Source organism: Schistocerca nitens, chromosome 3, assembly GCF_023898315.1.
Source record: "Schistocerca nitens isolate TAMUIC-IGC-003100 chromosome 3, iqSchNite1.1, whole genome shotgun sequence".
In the NCBI taxonomy this organism is placed as follows: domain Eukaryota; kingdom Metazoa; phylum Arthropoda; class Insecta; order Orthoptera; family Acrididae; genus Schistocerca; species Schistocerca nitens.
The window spans coordinates 750,003,928-750,028,573 of record NC_064616.1 but is presented as its reverse complement, the minus strand read 5'-3'; the positions used below and the strand labels follow the sequence as shown (position 1 = coordinate 750,028,573).

Below are 24,646 nucleotides of genomic sequence, written 5' to 3'. Positions count from 1 at the left end.
ATGCTGTCAGTCTCCTCGATAACCAGTTACTCAGATTGTGAGTTACCTGCATATAAATCCAAAACTGCTTTGGTCAAATTGCAAGAGATCTCACTGTTCTAGAATATTACAATATTATGAAAATGAAAGTTTCTACTCATGTAACAACTTTCCTTTTCATAATATTATTACATTCCATCCTGGATTTTCCATTGTTTGTTCTTGAATATTCATGCATAAACACTCTAAAGGGCAGAATACAGATTCAATACTACACATAGAGCCGACAGAATGCAGCTAGCATTTTGTGTCATGAAGAATTGCTATTGCATGGTTAATGGCTGAATGGCTCACACCATCTTGGCTAAGATACAAACAGAACTTCTCCGGAAAGTGAATGAATTCATATTCAATCGCGAATATTGGACCTATCAACCTAATGACATACATGTGTCATCTTTAGATTATAGCAGTATATTCATGTTCTGTCTAATCTATTCCCAACCTGTCACTCAGTCACTCATGAACCACACCTCAGTCTTCGTAGTCCTTGCAAGCACGTAAGGTCTCTCACTAAACCCGGGACCAAAAAAACTAGCAAAACATCAAAAGTGAAGGGGTCAGCTGTTTTCATCATCACATTAATATGTGAGAATAAGGAAACTGAAACTGATGTAAAGTCTCTTCTGAAGAAAATTATAAATAATAATACCTAGTCGTATCGCCAGTCAGGTAAACTGACAAGCGATAGCAGTATGGTAGAATGTTGGAAAATCACGATCAAACAAGGCTTATTCCAAAGCACTCCTCACCTACAAGAATATGATATGGTGTGATGGCAAAATATATAATCAAATAATTATTTCACTGAGTAAACTGTTGTTCTGAGTAAAATGTACACCTCCAACTTTATATGGGGGGGTGGTGGTGGTGGTGACTAACCTATGGAAATCATCTACTTTTTCTCTCAAAGACAAAACACTCATACAGTGCCAGTGCAGGAAAGCCTCCGATATACTCTCCTCCCACAAAATATTATTATGATAGGTAATTACATAATCCAAAGAAATATCTGCAAAGCTTAATGGTGTTCCTTGGTGGCACTCTGCAATGCACCTGATTCTCTTTATTCACATAGCCATACCTACTTGAAGACATTTAATCTTATGATGGCTTTAGAGGGAAACTTTAAATGTGCTAAGATAGGAAAGCTGTAATGTCCCTTGAGGACATAGGTAAAACGTTGATTTCTACAACATCTTAGGCACCTGAGCCATATCTGCTGGTAAGGCAGATTATAATCCTGAACAGAAAACATTCAGTTGTATACCTCAAAGGTGTTTAACGCAAAGTGTATAACTGTGACAATTCAAATGTACCAGCTGTTGGTACAACTATTAACACATTTGTATTTCTTGCCTCAGCAACTTTCAGGTACATTTTCATAGAGAGAGAGAGAGAGAGAGAGAGAGAGAGAGAGAGAGAGAGAGAGAGAGCCAACTGCTCAGTCCTGTTTAAATGCCTTTTGACGACTCACTGCCTCTACAGTCAGTGAGCTGTTACTTTTGCTCCTTAAATTATTCACATTCTACTAGAGATTTTCATTGTCATATATATTTTTCTTCATTCCAGACCAAAATGTTATTATGTTGCCTGTGGACAGACCACTACATTACACGACAGGCTACGTGTGAAGGTTTGTATGTGAAGACTTTGTTGAAGGATGCAATCTGAAACTTATGAGAATTTTTAGATTCTTGGTCATTTACACACTTCCGTGATACACATTATAGCTGTGTCTATCATCTACTGCTGCAACTTTCAACATTAAGCAACTATTAGGAACAGTGTAAGGGCTTCGGTTTCCAATTATAAATTTAATTACCCTCAAAGATGCTAGTTAACAAAAATAAAGAGAGCAATGTAGATAATGAACAATCGTGTGCACTGTTTACACTGTGTGGCACATTATCACTGCCACTTTCATCAGAATGTAGCAGAGATGCAAGGGTTCTTACACATCAGAATACAGTCATAAGCTTTAAGGGTGTAAATTCCAAAATAGGTTGCAAACGATGCAACAGAAAGGTACCCTTTCCCACAACAGCAGCAACTTGAATGTCAACAGGGTGCTAAAACACAAGCACTTCTTGCAAAACTGAGAATTATGTTTGGCCTTACCCAATTTATTTCTCTTCTGAAATGTTGAAGAAATCAAACAAAGGCATTTTTTGTTCTTTGATTTAGCAGGGAGAATCTATACAATGTTTCTAAACAACCTTGACAAAGAGGAATATTGTGGTCACTATGTGATTTAAGAATGTGCCTCACTTTCTCAGTCTTACCCTCACATTAATGCACAGACAACATTGGAGTCCCTTCATTCATTTATAACACAACAGTCTTCAAACACAGTGAGCCGATTATGTAGTAGTTATTTTTTGTGGCTCACTTCTGGGACCTAGTCTGAGACGGTATATAGAGTCAAATAACACATCTATCAATATTCACATCTCACAGATGTGGTATGATTGAGAGGAGGAGCAGTGATCCCAAGAGGAACAGCAGAAGAATAGATTTATATGGAGAATGTAACATGTTTAACCTTGTCATTCAATATGTAATGAGGTGATACACAGGGTTAGTCTAAACTCTACCATGGTTGTCTGCTGAGTGTTTTTATATACGGAACCTTGTTAGATAGTAATGAGCTATGCCTGTCATCCTAAAATCCTTAGTGAAACCACTGCGTGCAGAATGCCTGCACACCAGTGCAAACACATTTAAAATAGAATGTATATTGTGTTGGTAAAATACAAAATGTTTCCTTTGACTCGGGGTTCATTCTGTTCACAAAACATGTTGTACAGCAAGTCACTGTCTTACATGATTAAGACTCCCACGAGACTTGAAAAGCCAGCTCTGCATACGTAAACCAATCCATGTTGTATCACTACATATACACAACTAAAACTAATTAATAAACAAAACCCAAAACAACACTGATCAGTTCAAATTGAAATTTGGTAGTGAAGTGGAAATAACTGTTTTGTTAATAGCAAGTACCAAGAATCAATGGAAATATTTTCTTTACAAACCAACACACATTCTATATCACATGTATCATTCTAAATCACATTATCTTAAACTGTGTTCTGATAATCTCAGTATATTATAAAGTTCTGGCAGCTATGTGGCACCTGCTGTTATTTTTTAGCAATACAATAACCAACAAAAACAACATAAGCTGTCCTAAAGCAACTGAATGGATGAAGAGTGATGAGTATTATTACCGCCTTACGTGCCTTGCATGTCATTCTTACCAGTGGACTATTCTCACACAACTGGGATATAAGGTACAAACACAAAAGCACAAGTATGTATTTTGCATTAACTGTCTCATTTCCTTCAAGCACATCCATCACACATTCCTATGATGTTTATATCAAAATTTTAAAGGATGAACCAAAACAGGAAAGCTGGAGATAAGATTTTTGAAAGTTGGGAACAGTAGGACTTTCATTCTATAGAACAGCTAACAAATGGCAGTATGAGGTGTAAATGTAATACACACAAGAGGAGTTGTGAAGATGGCTGCTTCATTGACGCTATGTATAATGGAGACATTTTGTGTAGTTAAGGCATAAACCTGCTGAAACACATCGGAGGATGTAATTGCCGCAACGTGATTCATGCATGGTACACTCAGTCTACAAGCTGCAACACTTCTGTGGCAGAAATACCAGATACCGGAAGTGATCCAGACAGTAGTGATGCCAAGAACATACAAATAAAAAAGTCAGAATGTAGTAGCAAAGGAAATCATCACACATGGTGACAGTACAGTCCAAAAGCATGCTGCTATCTGAAGAAAGTATTGTATTAAATTCTTAAAAATCAAGTTAGGGGTTGAAAAAAGTAAAACCTAAATTGTAACTTTTTTCCCTAGTTTCTTGTATTTTCTAGTTATCTACAATGCGCAGGGCACTTTGAACTCAAAATAATCATGTAACAATCGTAACATTTATTGACAACAATTTCTAATAAAATCTTATGTTCCTCAAATTTAGACATGTGCAATTGTTCCCTATGGTCTATGCCCCATTAGTGAGATACACCTCCATTGCCCAGAAACTCATCACAGGCAAAAGGAAAAAGCTTCCAAACTAGATGAGTGCTTAAATTGTTGGCCCACATCAGTACTTATTCCACAACTGTATTTCACAATGAAAAGATTGTTTCTAAATGCCTTCACTTTTCTGAGCAAATAAACTGCAGTATCAATTAATGTACTGATATACTTTTCAGTAAAATGTTTCATGCACTGCTGTTTCACTTTCTCTCGGTCATTTAATAAACACGAAATGTTGATATTCTCATAAACACGATATGTTGCTATTCTCATAAATAGGATGTGTTGCTATTCTCATAAATAGGATGTGTTGCTATTCCCATAAACACTAAATGTTGCTTTTCTCAGTCCCAATTTCAGCTCTTTTCTTGTCTCATATATTCCTGGTAACTATGTTTTGAGTTATGCTGTTCATAGCTACTATAAATGTTGCACAGATTTGGTCCACTAACAATGTCACTAGATGCTGAACAGATTATTTGATTTCTTTGTTCATAGCAAATATACTCCAACCCCCATTAATCTTGGAAATAGTGATGTTAGTCATCAATTCTGTGAGGCCACAGAACAAGACAATAGATGCAACCCCTCTCCCCGCAGTTTCTCTCATACAATGTTCCACTTATTAACCACAGTCCAGTCCAAATCTGAAAGCAGGATCATCAATGAAGTACAACACTTCACACTGAAAGCACATTGATTTAGACACCAACACAAAGACAGATCAGAACTGCCTCCAGCATGGAGTATGTTCTTAGTTACATGAACATCAAATATTGTAGAATATGCACAGATTAAAAACATAAAAATTTTCAAGAACCTACTAGAAATGATAAACAAATATTTGACAGTGATTGGAACTGAATTAGTGACCCACAGGACACCAGCTGGCAATGTTAACATCTGCTACACACAGGATGCAGCACAGTTCATGGCATTGCTCCCTCTGCTGGAGAAACGGTGATCTGCTGTTTCAGAAGTTCTCACTGGAGCCAATAACAGCACCCTAGATCTAGATCTTGTCACTAGTCCTCTGTATGGCAGCTCTAGAGGAGCATTTCACAAAGTCATCCCGAGTATCACTGGTTAAAACGAGAACAGTATATCACTTGTCACTTAGGCCTCACAAGTATGGAGCAGAAAGAATGGTGTGAAGCTTGTAGTGTCTTACCTTGCTGTTTTATGTGCAAATGTCATTATGAGCAGTATCCTTATCTCAAGCTCTCTATTCACTGAGAACATATTAGCCAATGTCTTATTAAAGCATTTCCTGAGGACATTTGGCTGTAAGAGGTAGGTAGTTCTCATACTGTGATTCATGTTACAACACGAAATTATTTCTTATACTAGTCTCGAATGGAAAACTTTCCCATGATCAGAGATCAAATCTGTGCTTTAAAATGTCTTTTACAAGGAACCTTGCAATTCCATAAGTTCTGGCAGTCAGCACAGCTTTCGTGACAGTATAGATGGTGAGCCAGTCAGTGCAAGACTATTATTCGTCATTTCCCCTTAAAAGACTTAGGGAACCTCCCTAAGAGGTCGCTTACAATCTGGTTGAATGGCGCTACTGTAGACAGAAATGATACCAGATTCCCTGGAGGTAACTGCAGCATTTGCTTCTGATGTTGGCATTCATGGAGTGGCTCACATAGTGCCTAATGGATCAGTAGAGAGCTGGCCAGTATATCAGTATCTGATTCTGTTTAGAGTCTTCATGAATCCCTGGTGAATGGATGTTGGAGTGTCATGCAAATACTTCAAGCTAGCTGTCCATATATGAACTGGGATGAGAAGTAACAATTTCTGCTCCACTGGATCACAGTTCCTCTTATGCAATGCTTCATTTACTAATTTGTGTCTCCTTTGGTACAGTCCTCTACCTTTGAGGTTTCTATTGGTGGCTCCTTTGGTACAGTCCTCTACCTTTGAGGTTTCTACAGTTAGCAAAGCTGGATCTTCCCCCTGTTCAACAGCAACATCACTTAATAGTAGTGATGACTGATATTTATCCGTGCTTCTGCGTTACTTCACAGGATTCCTCGACAGGCAGCTGGTGGACTCGTGTATGCATCTGATTTTGTATACCACTGTGACATTACACTCCTGAAATAGTGCCCATCAGACCTGCTGACCCAATAAATCCTTCACACTCGTCAGCCAGCATAGAGAATGCTGGTTCATCACAATGATGAATTGTTTGTAAAATATATATGGCCGGAACTTGCTGATGGTCCAAACAACTGCACAACACTCTTTATCAGTTGTAGAGCAGTTCCTTTTGGTCTTGGAGAGTACTCCATATGCATAGTCCATCATCTTTTCAGCACCTTACTGCATTTACACTAGAACTGTACCTATTCCATAAATGCTAGTGTTGGTGTGAAATTATTCAGCTGGCGACACCCTATACAAGCACTGGCTAATTCGTTTCTGATCCCTGGTCTTAATGTAGTATTTTGCCATGTGCCATATGGTATTTCTTTTCTCCACTCTGGATCAGAAAACATCCAAACTTGACACAGAATGGCTAACATTTGTCAACGTTGTTCCTCTGTTAGGCCAGATCCTATTGGTAGTTCAACAGCAGTGTCCTCCACTGCATACTTTGTTAATAGCAGCAAAGCATGATTCTTTGTCAACGGTGCAGAGCTGAATATCGTTGACTGGTTTGGCTGTTTCTTCGCACATACCTTTAGGGATGAGTTGTCACTGCTTGTGACAATCAGTGATCCACCAACATTGTTCTTAACCACAGGCAAGGTTTATGACTGCCGCTGGAATATAGGTTTCTTCTGTGAATCTGAGCAGCTGCTTGCAATCAACAAAAGCTTCACTGTTTAACTGAGGATATAGAGTCACAACTGGAATTTATCCATTAATGATGTTGAGATAACAATGTCTTCGATGGCGAACAACCACCCAAGAAATCTTTGTTGTAGCTTCATCAATCTGGAGCTCTATGTCTTTCAGAGTCAATGGCTGCTTGTGATGTCTGCAAGAAGTCTGATCCAGAGTAACATTATGAGTAGATTCTATTAAAACAACACTCAAAGGGTTGTGTTCCATTATTACATTATTAACAGTTATTATAGCAACAGAGGTTCCTGTCAGTTGGATGTATTTCCCATTTGTAGCCCTCAGCACAGTCACTTATGTATTAAGAAATACAATCATCTTTAGCTGTCTATTATAAGCAGTCACCATTATGAAAAAATAAGCCTGAGTCGACTAGTACCCAGCCAGGATGGCCGTTAATGACACCAATGAGATTTCCTGTCATCTTGGTAACGGTCAATCACAGAGCATTTTCTCTGAGGTGGCCTCACCTCTGTAAGTGGTTGCCTTGCTTAAGTTTTCCTGAAGTCAGTGGCAAGACAAGCAGATGCCATCTCTGTACAGTGATGGGGAATGGCTATGACATGTTAAGGAGCAACCTCATCCAGGGTGTGGTGAAAAGGCTTCATCCCACAGGTTGACTATAATCATCTGCAGCTGACTGGTGTGAATACGACTGTTGAGATGGTTGACGTCTTGTGACACAATGGTCATTGAACACTCGTCATCTTTTCTCTGCAGTAGTGTACTAGTCTGTGGCATCCACAGTGGAAATACACTGGTCAGGAGTTTGTTGTACCTGCATTGGCTGGATGCTGGGTTGTTGTTTGATGGTTGCAGCATATGCCTGAGTTTGCCGAGTTCACTCTTCACAGCAGTAACACATCACTTCCACAACATCCATACAACGTCATGTTCCATGAATGGACTTTTCATGATTATTCTGAAGGAAGTGTCATTGAGAGGAATGTTCACTTTACTTAACTTTTTTATTTAGGTGGCAATCTTAAAGTTGACCTCGTCGTCTTACTTTCAGGATATAACTTAGGTCTCCAGGTTTGGCTGTACAACAAAATATACTATTCCCAGGTTTGTCAAGTTGATGGTTTGTTGGAGGTCAAATAAAGCAGTTTTTTCACTAAATCTTCTGTATTCAAAATTCGTAGAAACTAGTTCACAAGAAGCTTCTCAAAAGGTTCCACAAGAGACTTTTTTCCACCAACAAATGTTGCTACTTTATACAACCATCTTTCCAGCACTCCATCATACAAGCACTCTTCCCACCAGATGCCAACAAGTAGTAGTACAGAGAAGACATCTGAGGCAAAGAAATTTAAATGATTTACATCATTGTCAAAGATGTTGTTTCGATTACCTGGTTTATAATTTAACATATTTTGGTAACACAGATTTACAGATTTTAATACTAAAGCTTCAAAAATCATCCAACAGTTCAGTATAAAATAATAAATTTTAGTTAACACAGTTTTGTACGAACTTTTTTACTTATAAATGAAATTACTGATACCCACTGCTATCAATGTCTTAAGAATATGTATCAGGCTTCATTGCATCACTTGGCACATTTGATTGGCAGTGGAAATTGGTGCTAAAGATAGATACACCTCTTGCTCAGTGTTCTTTATTACCTCGTGACATATGGGATCGAAATTCACGACTGCTATCTCTCGCTTACTCAATCCGACAGTTCAGGCTGCACATAAACTGCTGTACCTCTTCTGTCACTACCTAAAATAGGAGTGAGCCGAGGTCATGGTGGTCTTTTGCAATATCATTTTCCCATGACACTGAACTTTGTTCATTTGTTGTTCTGCTAGACGGACTGACTGCAAATGTTTTCTTCAGTTCAGCCTGGAATTTGTCTAAGCTATCAAGTTTCTCTTCGTTGTTCTCGAACTACACCTGGACTGTATCTTCCACATAAAAGTACACATCTGGCAAACACATCATGTCATCCCTCCTGTTGTATTTGGTAACTCAGTCGAATCTTTTCAACCATTTTGTCAAGTCCTCACCAGCGTCCCTGGAAGACACTGATAGAGGCTTTATGTGCAGGTGACTTACTGCTGTTTTGGAATTCAGTGTACATATCTTAGGAACAATGCACTGCTTGTATTCCGATTCCTATCCATGCATGCAATGGCTTTTACATCGCCTAGTTAGAGAGACAGTGATGTAGATGTTTTGAAATACCGGGTGTCTCCACCAAACAATGTCACATTGTAACCACAATCATGTTCAAATCCAAACACAGGGCTGTCAGTGAAGTACACAGTTAGCATTGAAATCACATTTATTATGGACACCACATACATACAGAACAGAGCTACCTCCTAAACAGACAGTGCTGCTACTCACACAAACATAAAATATTTGCGAACATGATAACATTACACATATAAGTAATTCTGAGACTCTTCTAGAAATCATAAATACTAAACCCACAGCATAGCACGCCACTCAGCAACACCAACTGCTACTCCACATTGGATGCAGGACAGTGCAGCATTGTTATCAGTTTTGGTTTAATAAGACTGAGCTACAAACTCTTCTTTACCCAGCCTTAATCTGCCACAATGTAATCTATATCCTTTTACGCAAATGAACTATCATATGTGGAGCAAAGATGTGATTTATTTTTCTTAACCCAAATGAAGATGAATTTAACTACAGTTTCGACATCATCGTGACATACTCCTTCTCCTAATCACAGCGGAACTTTCCATTTACTACCAGCACAAGGTTTTGATAAAGGCATGCTCAACATAAAGGGCTAGAATAAATCAATAATCATTATGTAGAATACAACAATATAACCTCTCAATAAAAATTAATATTTTTCTTTATCACTAACATACTGCATATTCAACAACTACATCAATTAATAAGTGTAATATAAATAAAAAGCAAACCAATCATACTAAATATGGAATATGATTGTCTTTCATACCCACTCTACTGACTACACTTTTTCTTCAGAGATTTTCATATTGCCATATTACTGAAAGAGGCACTGAAATTATTTCCAATTCAATGAAGAGTTGAAAAAGCAGTGCTTGAATGGATCCCATTCAATTCACTGAAGAGTTGGAAAAGCAGTGCTTGAGTGGATCCCACCACAATGAAAATACTTCTAAAATCTCTTCACTTGCAAATCAATGTGCTGATGCAATGCTACACAATAAGGGGACTACACCAAGGAGTGAATTACATAATGTCTACATGCAATAAAGTGTCAAACAGAATATAACTTAAGTATTAAATGTAGCAACTGAAGTATATAACTCATCTAAAAGTAAGGCTTTTGTTGCCCTTTACTGTATACCAGATGCAAGGAAAAAACTGAAGCATTAGCAGGATTGATCTGCTGATTGTGTTTTGAGAAACATAGCTGCCAAAATGGGATATGCCGATTCCACATACACTGCCAACTGGATGGCAGTGACCTGTTCATTAGCAGCTTTGCACATTGACCTTACTTATTCAGCCACATTCGTACCTCAGTCTGCACACAAGAGAATAAAACAGGAGAAACTACTACTGTTACATTGGAGGTTTTGCTTGTTGCTTCTTCTGGAAGTGGCTTCTTCCTCACTTTTCATGACACCCTACATGCTCACATGCTGTTTTTATTAGAGGCTTCATACAACATACTACATACACTTCAGGTTTTTGTAATATAGTGCATAATACATCATAGATTCCAACATTTATAACGTACTTTCATATCTTAAATGGCACAAATTGATTGAAAGCACACCGGTGGGGAAAACTTTAGGGTGAAAGTAACTTTTGTATGATGTGTCACTGTCAAGTAATATAGCTCCATGAAACTTGGACCATACATAGCAAGTACTGCTACAGTAGAGAATGTAGCTGAAAGAAACACGAAATGAGATGAGCAGAAATAACACTAATTCCAAGACAATAATTACACTGAATTCACCACAACTCGTGACAGACCCCTGAGCATTCCAAAGGTGGGACATGGTTCTTAATACGATGTGTGACCATCACGGATAGCGATGCATGCTCTGCAGCGTGCTCCGATGCTGGCCACAAAGTTTGTAAGGACTTCTTGCAGTAGAGTGTTCCATTCCTCCACTAGCACAGCTGACAATTGCTGAATGGTTGTTGGTGCACATGGAAGTGCTGAAATACATCTCTCCAACACATCCAACACAGCTCAGTGGTGAAGGGGAAGGCCAGTCCATTCACCAAATATCCTCTTGTTCCAAGCCCATCTCCAGAAGCGGTTTCCGCGTAGCCTGTGTGGCCAGCCTGTCTGCAAGTTCATTGCCTGGGATGCCGATAAGTCCTGGGGTCCAGACAAACAAAAAGGAACGACTGGACCATTCCAGGGTATAGATGGACTCCTGGATGGTAACTACCAAAGGATGGCGATGGCGAAGGTAGCACTGGTCGATAGGTTGTAAGCTGCTCAGGGAGTCAGTACAGAGGAGAAACAACTCACCAGAGCATGAACGGATGTGCTCAAGTGCACGAGATAGGACCACCAGCTCTGCAGCGAATACACTACAGCCATCGGGTAAGGAATTCCGTTCAATATGGCTACTGTGAATGTAGACGAAGCCAACACGACCATCAGCCATCAAGCCGTTGGTGGAAGACCACTTCACAGCCCCAGAACACTTCAAGAATCGAGAGGAAGTGACAGCGGAGAGGCGCAGGGTTAACGGAGTCCTTACAGTCACACGAAAGGTCCAGGCGAAGCTTCAGCCTAGGGCTACACCATTGAGGTGTAGATGAATGGACCTCGAGGAGAGGTGGTAAAGGCAAGGGCTCCAGTTCAGTCAGAAGCGATCGCACACGAATCGCAGTCTTTAGCCCTGATCTGGACCGCCTATGCAGGAGGTGAACCGTCGTGGTGGTAAAAAACAAGACAGTAACTAGGATGTTCAGGAGAGCTATGAATGTGTGCAACGTAACTGGCGAGCAGTTGTGCAAATCGAATCTTCAATGGAGGGACTCCAGTTTCCACCAGTACGCTGGTCACCAGACTCGCCCTAAAAGCTCCTGTCGCTAGGAAAACTCCGCAATGGTGTAAAGGGTCGAGCAACCGCAATGCTGAGGGCGCCGCCGAACCATAAATCGCACTCCCATAGTCCAGGCGGGATTGTAAGCATGGGCCACCCAACAAGGGGTTATGAGAGTTAAAATCTCCCAAAAGTAGGAAGGTTTAGGGAGTTGAGCAATCAGTGCAGCCAATGTGTTCTGGGGTACTGCACCATCTGGAGGAAGATATACATTGCAGACAGTTATTCCCCACATTGTACTTATCCTAACAGTGACAACTTCAAGAGGGGTTTGAAGGGGCACCGTTTCACTACCAAGTTTAGTACATATACGCAAACTCCATCTGACACTCGATTATAGTCACTACGGTTCCTGTAATATTCCTTATAGCCACGGAGGGCAGGTGTCCACATTGCTGGGAACCAGGTGTCCTGGAGGGCAATGCATAAAGCAGGTGTAAAGCTTGACATCTGCCGTAGCTCAGCCAGGCGGTGGAAAAATTCGCCGCAATTCCACTGGAGGATGACGTCATCGTGAGACTGGGAAGACGTGGAACATTCAATGAGGCAGTTTATGCCTCAGAGTCACCCGCTGCCACCGACTTTTTGCCTGAGTAGTCTATATCCATTGTGTCTGAAGGTCCGGCGAGATCTAAGTCCTCAGCAGATGCCAGAATCTCCACCTCATCCTCAGACGCAGAACTTGTAGGGCTTCTCTGATTCAGTCTCTGGGACTGAGGAGGACCGTGAAGCCGTATGACCAGCTACCTGTGGCTGCTTCAGCCACTAGCAGGTGTCCACTTTGCCATTGGCAGGAACCTGGGAAGGTAGTGACCCAAGGGACCCCCTCCTAGAGAAAGGAGCCGAAGAAGACTTATGCTTCTCTGGCTCAGAAGTGGGGACTGATGTCCCCGACGGTTGGGGGGGGGGGGGGTGCTTCTCCCGAAGTAGGTGGTGCGGGAGCAACCGCGAGGGAAATGCCCCCCACCATCAAGGGGGCAGATGTAGTCTTATGGCTCTGAGAGCTGACTGGAATTGGTGCAACAGATGGGGCTTTAACAGTAGTTATAGGAGCGGCGTAAAATGTTGCTACGCACACGGAATGGAGCCTTTCAACTTTCCTTTTAGCCCCAGTGTAGGTCAGTCAGTCCAGGGTCTTGTATTCCATTATTTTCCTTTCCTTCTCTAGGATCCTACAGCCCGGCGAGCAAGGGGAATGGTGCTCTCCGCAGATGACACAGATGAAAGATGAGGCACAACGAGTATCGGGATGGGATGAACGACCACAATCTTGACATATGAGGCTGGAAGTACAGTGGGAAGACCTATGGCCAAATGTCTAGCACTTAAAGCACTGCATCGGGGGAGGGATATATGGCTTGACATCACAATGGTAGACCATCACCTTCACCTTCTCAGGTAATGTGTCACTCTCGAAAGCCAAGATGAAGGCACCAGTGGTAACGTGATTATCCCTTGGACCCGGTGGACGCGCAGGACGAAATGGACACCTCGTCGCTCGTAAGTTGGCACACAGCTCTTCATAGGACCATAAAAGAAGATCCCTGGACCATATTTAAGCTCTTATGGGGTATGACAGTAACAGAAACATTCCCCAGTTTGTCACAAGCGAGTAATGCCCGTAACTTGGCAGAGGAGGCTGTTGTTATCAAGACTGACCCAGACCACATTTTGGACAAGCCCTCTACCTCCCCAAACTTGTCCTCTAAATGCTCTAAAAAGAACTGAGGGTTCATGGACACACAAGATTCCACATCAGCTCGCATACATACTAGGTACCAGGTAGAATAAGATTCGCTGCCATCCTTAGCCTGGCGTTCCTCCCATGGTGTGGCCTGGGAGGGGAATGATTTTGGGTCGTACTTCTGTGCACTGAATTGAGCCTGTGAACGCTTAGAGACTGCTGGTGTTTGACCACCAGCAAAAGATGATGTACTATGTTTCATCGCGTGTCATCTGCCCTGATGCCACCCACTCTGACCAGGGGCCCTCCCCACAGGTTCCACCCAGCTGCAGCAAAAGCCACCTGGCAGGATGGCCTTTGCCGGGTGTCCCGATGCCCCAGGGGGATGGGCATCTACCCTTTGACATACGTGGGGATTTAAGGGCGCAGGCATCAGCAGAGTGATCCCTGTGTTGTCAGGGGGCTACAACCAACAGGGTACATGGCGGCCCCACCACAACGGACTAGCTACCGTGCTGGATATGAGGTGCAAGGAAGTCCATGGTCATTATCAGTGCAGAAAGCGACAGTGCATAGCGCATGGTGGAAAATGCACCCAGGAAGGTGTCCTCGCCCCAGAGATGGAGAACCAGGGGGACTGCAATGTGACGATGAGAAAGTGGGCTAAAGATCTCAATGCAAGGTGGACACGATGCACCATGTAAGGCGCCCATCCTCCAATGGGCTCACTCTTTGGGAAAATTTAGAAGATGGAGGTCAAACCCTATCGGGTAGCATCACATAAAGACCGAAACGTGAGACTCCTTTTAGCCACCTCTTACAACAGGCAGGAATACCTCGGGCCTATTCTAACCACCGGACCCGCAGGGGGATTTCCCATTTGAATTCCCGAAGCATCTACTTGACACTAGCACGTTGTTCGAACCTACGAGTAACATAGCAGTCCATCCCTGAACTACTTTGATGTCTTCCTTTTGTTTTCAACTCTTCCAGTGTTTCCCTACACCACAGATGCCAAATCAGTGCATGCATTGAGATCACACTAGGTGCAACGCCACGCTGATATGTGGGCTCTTACTGCGAAATTCTTTGTAAGTTTGAGTCCATTTTGTAATCTGTAATTGCCACAATAAGATCACATAATCTCTCAACCTGGGAAGTCTTGGATCTTTTCCTTCTTTCCTTCTGGGTGCTTCACCTTTTTTTGTCAGGCAGTGTATTTTCACTGCAGACAGATGTTCAAACCATCTGTTCCAGATAATTTTTTAAGAAAGATCTCATTGTCTTTTCTGGTGAGAAGTTCTCGACTCCAGTAGGGTGGAAGCTCATTTCAGTGCCTGTCACTTCCACCATCTTTTGGCAGTCAAGGTGACTTCTGTGTCACCCTTACATAGTTGGTACTGGGGATTGGCGTATCTGCTACCAGTGCCTTGGTGCAGCTGAGATGACAAAGAGGGTAGGATCTGTAACTGAGCATGCTGGCAATGGCATCAGTCTTCCACGTATACCCTTGCAGCAGTATTAGGAGGGAATGGAGAGCACCCAAGCACAAAGTACACAGAGACAAAACAGTGCCATCTTCATACAAGAAGATGATGCAAGTGGTGTTCTTGTAAACAGCACCTTTTTTTTTGAGATATCATCAAGCTGCAGACCTGAGAACTTTGTAATACAGGTTTATAAATCTCCCTAAAACTTTCATGGAGTGGCTAAAATTTTCTTCAATTATTATGGCACACCTTGGGTACATATGTGCCAGCGAACTGAAGTTCTATTTGAAGTTCTTAGTTCTGCCAATGAGTCCAAATGGAAACTTCAACTTGTATCCTGCTTCACATGCTGACTCAATTTCTAGCTCAATTAACTTAAGATTCTTGTCTGGTGCTATAAATATACCACCTCCCAATTCATGGAGATTTTCGGCACTGTAGACAGAAAATTCATTAGGAAATCATACTTCAAGGACACAAAAGCACCTGCCAGAGGCCCTTGCTTTGATCAGTAAATGTAGACAAGTGAAGAAAAACAACTGTGCATAAGAACTTTAATAATCTGGCTTTAAAAGTAACTTCCTTTAGTCTGTCCAAATGTAAAGGATATGGTCATCTTTAGTAGATACGGAACTGATCTGATCCACTCTTGGGTGCAACACTACTTTCTGCCACATATAGTTTGGCATGACTGATATTTGCTCAGATCCATAATGGTTTTGATGCCTATGAACAGCTGGGCAAGTATGCTGGTTGGTAATGGTCAACAATGACAATGACTGTGGAATACAAAGAACTTCTACAAATATTGAACCAGAAAAAAAGAGTTACCTAACTTAAAAGGGGTGACTCACCAAAACCACAGTCAAGGTGAAATCTGGCAAATAATATAGACAACAAAAGCATGCTATGTTTGTTGTTCTTTCCGTGTCTCAGCCTAGTCACATTTATAGACACGTTAATCTGTTGAAAATATAAAAATCAGTGTTCTCCATCCACTTCTTTCGACATCCTACCAACAGTTTCACTGATTGGCTTAGAAAATTCATTTATTGAGCTATTCAAGAATGTTATGGTCTTACATCTTCATTCTAAAGACTGCAAAAGACAACTATCAGATGATGCATACCTGGAATAGAGGCATCTCCAATAGCATCCAGTTATCATTGCACTGCACTCACATTGGAAGCAACTGAGAAAATACCTTAATTTTTATCCACATCATGCAATAAGTCATCATATGGACTTCTTAATATGACCACTGACAACAATTCTTTAGCAATTCACACAGTAAAGCTGAGTCAAAGTGTGAAAGCCTCAGCAGTGCAGCTGAACACACATAATGTGACACATCCAGTCATGCACATTGTTCAAAAAGTCATTTTCCTGTACATAGGCCAATTCACCCCATTGGGCACCTATTTTAGAGCAACCCTTTCAGCAAATCTGTCTCATATATGAATTATTCTGATGTAGTGGTTAATCAAGTGAAGTTTATCTCCTACTTCATATTAAACAGTGTCCATAATGCAAAATAACAAACACATCCGCTGAGTGTTTCAGAAGGAAAGGCCAATATTATGGTAGGGGATAAGAATGGCCATTTGAAGCACAGACGTTCACGCAGACACTTGTTAAATTTTGAATTCTTCTCACTAGATATTTTGATGGAATGAACAACGAGAAACAATTGCTCACTTAATCACCCAGTACATTTCTGTTGAGTAATTTACTCAAGAGCACTGTTTTAACATTTACAGTTTACAAACTTTTTTTATTATTTATATTTTGAACTGTCAGTCTTGGAAACAGCCTGTCAAATGTGTGTATGCTTAAAGTTTACGATCAACTTTAAATAATTCACAATAAAAGAACAAAAAGCAACTATCACCTTCAGTGTACTTTTCTACTCTCAGTACACGTCACAACACTCGTCTCGCTGCTTCACTATGCACCTTTATGAGGGTAGTAGTTATAATGATGCAACCTAACACTTTATCTCGCACAAAGCATCTCACTGATAAACAGAAAGTATCTGATATGAAATAGTAATAAACATAAGAAAATTGTTTGATGATGATGATAAAAATTTTCAAGCATTTACCTCAGGAACCATTAAATATACAGCATATGTTTATACGAACATTTTTGCTGCAAAGGACTATTTATGTTATCTCCTTGAAAATTTTTCTTCTCTCCTGATAAATGTGCCATCTACTGTATTCATAAGATATAATTACACCTTCTATCTATATAGTGGCGATACCGCCTTTCTTGACAATAGTGCACCACATGTCCCGGACATCCACAGTGGAAACATACTGGTTGGTTATCCTGGATCCTCTGGATGTCAGTCTTCCTTGGTGCCCAAACAGGTTTCTCATGTGGAATTGTAGGAACATAACTCCACCTGTATCTATACTTTTTCATCGTTTTAAAGGGAAATGAAGGACAAGAAATTGGGTTCAATGTCTGTTCCACTTCCTCCCTTATGACCTCTTGAAGCATCTTGGTTTTTTCCTCGCCATACAATCCAAGTGCCTTCTGAACTTCCTCTCTCACTATCTGGCGAAAAACACTTGTGAAATCAGTTGCTTTCTCCATCACAGACATCGATACGACGTTTGGAAGCCGTTCAAACTTTTTGTGTGTAATTCTTTTTGGATTCATTGTCTTGATATACTGGAACCACTTTATGAAGTCGTCTGCTGTCGAAATCTCCTTCAGGATTAGGGCTTGATACATGTCCTCAGCAACACCCTTCATGAAATGTGCAACCTTATCTTCCTCCTCCATTGTAGGATCCACCATTTTACACAGCTCCAAGACATCTTGAATGCAGGATGCTGTAGTTTCTTCTGGACGTTGTGACCTGCACTTTAATTTATCTTCAGCCTTCCACTTCTGTCATTGTGTGTTGCCGAAATAATTGCGCAGTTCCACCTGGAATACTTCCCAGCTTGTGAACTTATCCTCGTTCTCATGCCATTGCTTGGCAGTGCCCTCCAAGTAGAAAAATACGTTAGCAAAACACACGGTGTCATCCCATTTGTTAAATATGACTATATGCTCATAAACCTTCAGCCACTTGTTTGGATCTTAGCCATCATCACCAGAGAACCCGGAAGGATGTCTCATGTGGTGGCACACAGTTGCTGTCATCATAATGTCGTCTTCTTCTGTCTCCGATACATTGCGGTCTGTTGAATATGGCTCGAACTCAGGTTTCTCGCCACATAAATGGTGGCTCTGTCGTGGCCTGATGGGAGCCACTGTGTTGTCGATAATGTGCACTATCACAAGTTCCAATAACCAGAGTCTCCACCAGAATAATGTGATGTAGAAGAAGGTGTAATTAGATGGATGATGAACGCTAACTTCACTTAACGAAGGTCTATTCAGCACTTGCACATACAAGAGTGCGGAGCGAACTGACTTCGGCCAGAACACATAAAATATATACACAGCTACAGAACATTCCAGTACAATGATTCTTGACATTTGAAGATACTTCTAGAATATACTCGAACCGAATATAGAAATTAAAATTGTACAGTGCAGGTGAGTTTTGAACTCACGACCCTCCATGCAACAGTTTAGTATCATAACCACTACACCACGGGGCTACTCAGCTGCTTCTGCGACAATATGATCACCATAGTGATACACTACAGACAAGCTACAGAGAATGTTATTGAAATAAGTGTAACAGCTAGGTTGGATACTACAGCCATAGGAATTTGAGAAAGAATGAATATTCAGGTAAAACAAAACAAATTACTGTAATGCAATTGTGGATAGCACACGAGCAGGGCTCAGGCAACAACAGTTGGTGCCAGAGTCTGCGTCAAGATGAGCATAGAAACTGATGGCTCACATTCCATTTCATGCCCTTTGTCAGCAACTACTTTTAAAAAAGTAGTGTCTGCAACATCGTGTAGCCTAAAAGAAAGTTTTTAGTTTTATTATAGATGTGGAATATGCTACAAATTGGTTGTATGAAAGGTAAATGAAGAAGCACAGTATTTTGAGCCGTCACCTTCACTGGGGTTACTGCTTAAAACACCCAAAACAACATGTGAAAGACAAGGGCAGTGTGGGCGCGTGTTTTCACCTGACTTACACACCAATGGATTGTTTCTCATTGTCTATGCCAGAGAATAAAAATAAAAAACAACAGACAAATCAATACAATGGGCCAATAATAGTCAAGGAAGATAACACAAGTTGAGAGTGAACAGTGTATGGGGTAAAGTGGATTATGACAAAAATTGAGATTATTTACTCATTTTTCGTGGTAACTAATTCACATGTACCTTGTGAAAAAGCCAACAATAAGTAACTACTGGTCAAAACATCTGCACTGCATAATCCCTTTCCTGCAATGATGATAAGCCATGTTAGTTCAAAGCAATTTTGCTGAACTTGCAACTCAATAACAATGACAAATTATTTCTCATAATAATTTTAAAATTTGCTCATTTTTTGTCATTTGAATTCTTATGTCATCCTCTTCATTTACTCCCTAAGGATATTTGACAGTTAATGAAAGTATGTGTGGTTTAAAATGACAAACTGATTTTTCAGTGTAAATGACTAGCACACAACAGAGAAGTACAGCATAAAAATGCTTAGTGCTTGTGATCTTTTGACTGGGTATGTACTTACAATGGAGGCATCCGCAGGGAAAAGGGCAGAGGAGCCAGCTATATGGCACTTTTTAATAAATTATTAGAGTAGTACCATGACAGACACTAAGTCACATAAATGTACTGCTATTATATTTCACCTGCTGTATTTGATTATCTATGTGCATATAAGATAAAAGCAGTAGGCACTTGCATGACTAAAAGGAAAGATCTTCCACAATTTACAGTTGTCAAGCTCAGACTCTAAAAAGGACCATTTCTGAGAGAAGGGAGTATCTCCTCTGCCTGGAATGAAAGGACACAAGTGATGTTCTGATATTCTCAAAATGCAACCCTGCTTCAACAACAGAAGTAAATGTGTGCTCACAAGGATACTTAGTGACATAAAGAAGCAGACAATGTTTTGAACATAAAATTCACACAGTGGATCCAATCACATCTAATGATTGTTTTCTATCATTTAAAGAGCAAGCAATCCAAATGGTGGAAGAATTCTCCTTTCAGTTATTTGTTGGGTATCATTCAGAGCATATAAGAGGACAAGAAAACAGGCACTAAGTCACTAGCAGACTTTTGCCAAGAAAATACCACATAGCAGGAACAAATTGCATCTGACACTTCTGTAAAATAAGTGTCAGCATCATTAAGAGCCAGGCAGAGGAGTGTATCGAAAAGAAATGTTTTGTTCTGTGTATGTACGAATGTTTCAAAACATTTCACACTGAGGAAAATTTAATGCAGTTGACACAAGTTTTCTTTCTGAATAAAGTCTTAATAGTAAAATGAGTTAAGTCTGCTATCTATAATTACAATAATATCCCCAGGAGTAACGAGGCCATTTCTGAACGTTTCACCTGACACTTTGTACAAAAATATAACATTCACTATTACAGAACTATGATTTTTGAAAAATTTGCTTACAATCGGCTGTCCAGCTACCTTTGTCCAGGGTGCTTGAGAAGTTAATAATATCACTTTTGAGGTAGTTCAACATTCGGTGTCAAAATGCTGTACTTTCATCCCTCTTACCACCAGCCTCCTCCAGAGCAGGTGTGCTCCAAGCAAAATATTAATGTGAATCTCTGCAGTCCCTGCTTCTGCTAAGATAGTAATTTGGAAAGTGCAATAATGCCTTAGAGAAATGTCAGTATGTAGTCTGAGCACCTGGATGTGATTGAGAAGGGTCACATCAACATCATGAGCCTGCACAAAGCTGGTTAGTCCCTTAGGTGTTGGAGTAGGAGGAAATGAGATAACCCCCCCCCCCCCCCCCCATTCATAGTGAGTGAATAATTGTGTGTGTGTGTGTGTGTGTGTGTGTGTGTGTGTGTGTGCGCACGTGCGCGCCACAACACCCAGAGATGACAGGACAGGGGATTGTGCTAAGTATTACACTGTTCACACTACTCTCCACATTGACTCTTCCAAACTATCAACCATATCAGAATACACTGGAATTGTGCTGTTACATAATCATGCACAGATACACATTGGCAACATGATGTATTCACCAATAAATTATACACCTAGGCAACATTGACTAGCAAATCCTTATACTATAGTACCCATGTTAACACCAAACAACACCATTTATTGTCGTTCCTCACATCGCTTTTAAGAGCTGGTTTTATAACATGGGGTGCAACTGCCTACAGTGTGTGTACCCATACTATTTTAATACCTCAGCTAGACACCAAAATGGGCACAGAAGAGGTTGGAAGGGCACCAAGAAATCCAACGCGCAACAAAATCACTGGTGCTCACAGAGTGGTGTATTAAAGAGCCACAAGCTAAGGAGCACTGCCAGTACTGTGCTTCAACTTCTATTTGGTATTGCTTGGCAATGTTTAAGGTTAGCTTGACAATGAACTTCAACAATGGATGTGGTCAGCTTGGTTCTACCCTTAACATTAATGAACAAGAATTTTGGTTTACCAAAAAATTCCTGTTTTCAATTAGCGTTATTCTGCAACCAGTCAAGGGCTGTTCTTGTATAATTACAAAATAAAGTGTGGACCACCACAGAGGCAAATGTATTTATTTCAAGTTCCCATGCCATAACTGGGAATGCTACAACTAATCAAGAGACTGTCCAAGAACTTTAATTACCGCTCTATGCCTTGCAGCACCACCAGAAGAGTATTAAGGGTATGGACAAGTCATTTGATATCTTGGAAATATGTAAGGCTATTCAAACAATTCATGTTAAATTAACACAGTATGCCTTGAGACCCAACAAGCTATTTGCAAAGTAGGAGTTAATAAAATAGTTCAAATGGCTCTGAGCACTATGGGACTTAACATCTGAGGTCATCAGTCCCCCAGACTTAGAACTACTTAAACCTAACTAACCAAAGGACATCACACACATCCATGCCCGTGGCAGGATTTGAACCTGTGACCGTTGCAGCAGCGCGGTTCCACACTGAAGCGCCTAGAACCACTCGGCCACAGCAGCCGGCATTAGGAGTTAATACATCTACTTAAGACAAGACCAATTCACTGCACCAAAAACAACAGACTATTCTCTCCCCCTCCACCACCAACCCCGGAAGAGTTTAAATTCTGGAAAAAGTAAGTGTGAGACATACTTAAAATTAAGTATTATAATCTTACCTTCTGCTCCACAGGCTGAGGCAAGCAATCCACCTTCATTTTTTATTTCGTCAAACTTCGAAAAAAGGGTTGCAATCCTAAAAAAAAAAAAAAAAACGTACATGTAGTAGTGTTAATACATAAACAACAATTCTGCAGGTATTTTTTTAACTACACCAAAAAAACTCAAATTTATGTGATTCACAATAATAATACATACATTGACTACAACACAATTTAAACCTTTTCAGAAATATAATTTATTATCCTGGACTTCACACGTACAGAGTATTCAATGTCTAATCAGCTGTATTTAGGAATTGGAAACAATGTACACATAGTCAACAGAATAAAAACTTACTTCGTATCTTTGGCACTACAGCGACGTTGGATATCTTGTCGAAATTTTTCCCCTACATGTCGATATATTTCAGTCAATGTATTAAAAGCTGCATCTCTCACGGATGGAAGTGGATCGTGCAGAAGTTTCAAAATGCTTGGAACATGTTTCGACAAGCCAAGGTTTGAAGGTCCATGCCTTGGAAACAAGAAGCAACAATCACCCAGAAGAATTATATATTGTACAACATATTTATTTCACACAACTGTAAATAACCTCCACTTCAACATAAATTCTTCAAAAATGGAAATTAGTTACACTTTGCAGTTAAGATGGCTAACTGTAATTTGGATATTGGAAATTAAAAAAATTACATAGATGGATGTGATTTTCTATTAACATTCAGCATCTGAAAACAATCAAATTCAGTTTACATCAGTTGTTGACAGCACCTATAATTAGTTAGTTCACTCACAGCTTGGTATCATCCGTGAAATTTGTTAACTGATTTCATCTACCTGTAGGTTTCACACATTTCTGTCCAGTTTATGAACAAGTTTAAATTTTTAGAAATCACTTGCTAGATTGCAAATTACTTCAACATTTTGATCTTCTTAATCTACATAATTTCTATTCTGAAGAAAATAACAATTGCAGACACCACAAATGAAGCGAGTCCCAATCGACCATAGATATCAAGTTTTTAGTATCCATTGGCACGGATAGTGAACAGTTTTGCCTCTACGATTTTGCAGTGCCAGTGTTATTTCGATGATGATGCACTGCAACGACGACAGCCGTTACTAAACACATCAGATGAATTCATAATTGTGAATAATGACCATCATCAGCTATAGAATGGAATTATGACAACGAAAATTTGTGCAGGACTGGGACTCGAACCCGGATTTCCCGCTTATCACAAGTGGTCACCTTACAATTTGGCTATCCATACATTACTCAAAGCCAGACTCAAACTTCCACATGTCATCAACCATACGTCTATGATCTGCACTCGCACATCCAGGTTGAGTCTGGTTGTGAGTCGTGTATGGATAGCCAAATGGTAAGGTGACTGCTTGCAATAAGTGGGAAATCTGGGTTCGAGTCATGGTCCTGCACAAATTTTCATTGTTATCATTCCATTCTACAGACGATTGTGGTCATTATTCACAACTGCGAATTCATCTGATAAGTTTTGCTCTAGTTTTAGTTCCAACAGCAAGTCTAACCTTTCACACCAAATGTGGTGTCTTCTTTCCTTCCATATTATATCCTACACATTAGAAATGTCAGTGTCAATTAATCCAGTTGATACTACAGCCCACAACCATGACAAATGGTCATTAAATCAAACATTCACTTCGTAGGGAAATTGCTGATTATGATTTTATACACCAGACAGATGAATTCCTTCACATGATATAGCTATCACGCAAAGTGATTATTTCAGTCTTGTATTGGCATAATAATACATTTTTGGTCCCAATAAATCAAATTATTGCAATAAGATTCTGCTACAAGTTACAAATGAATCACTGCAATGGACTGATTGATGTGAAACTCATATTTGGTAGTAAAGTTTCAAATAACTGTAACTTAATGGAAAGAAACTTGTGCACTGATGCAATTTTTTCAAAAAAATCTGCACATTAGACTAAAGAAACTGCTTCAATATTTTTCTGAGAGCTGCTTAATAGCTGAAACTTTCCCTAGACAAATAGTTTAGTCTTCACATAGGAAGCAGCTACTCAGGTGCACATGGAGGTTTTCTAGGCTAGGCAGAAGGTCGAGGTTCTCGGATTAACACTCACCAGACGACTCGGATAGCTAAATCAGACTGTGTTAAGAGTGAAGACAC

At 40.3% G+C, this 24,646-nt stretch overlaps 1 protein-coding gene across 6 annotated transcripts in view; it reads right to left on the bottom strand.

Moving 5' to 3' along the window:
- LOC126248748 (CLIP-associating protein 1-A) overlaps positions 1-24,646 on the bottom strand; it is a 275,249-nt gene that overhangs the window by 219,543 nt on the left and 31,060 nt on the right. For all 6 annotated transcript variants that reach the window (XM_049950080.1, XM_049950084.1, XM_049950085.1 and 3 more), the window contains exons 6-7: positions 22,807-22,983; positions 22,467-22,543 (exon numbers count right to left, since the gene is read on the bottom strand). In XM_049950080.1, the coding sequence (XP_049806037.1) occupies positions 22,467-22,543; positions 22,807-22,983 (254 nt within the window). The remainder of the gene's footprint in view (positions 1-22,466; positions 22,544-22,806; positions 22,984-24,646) is intronic.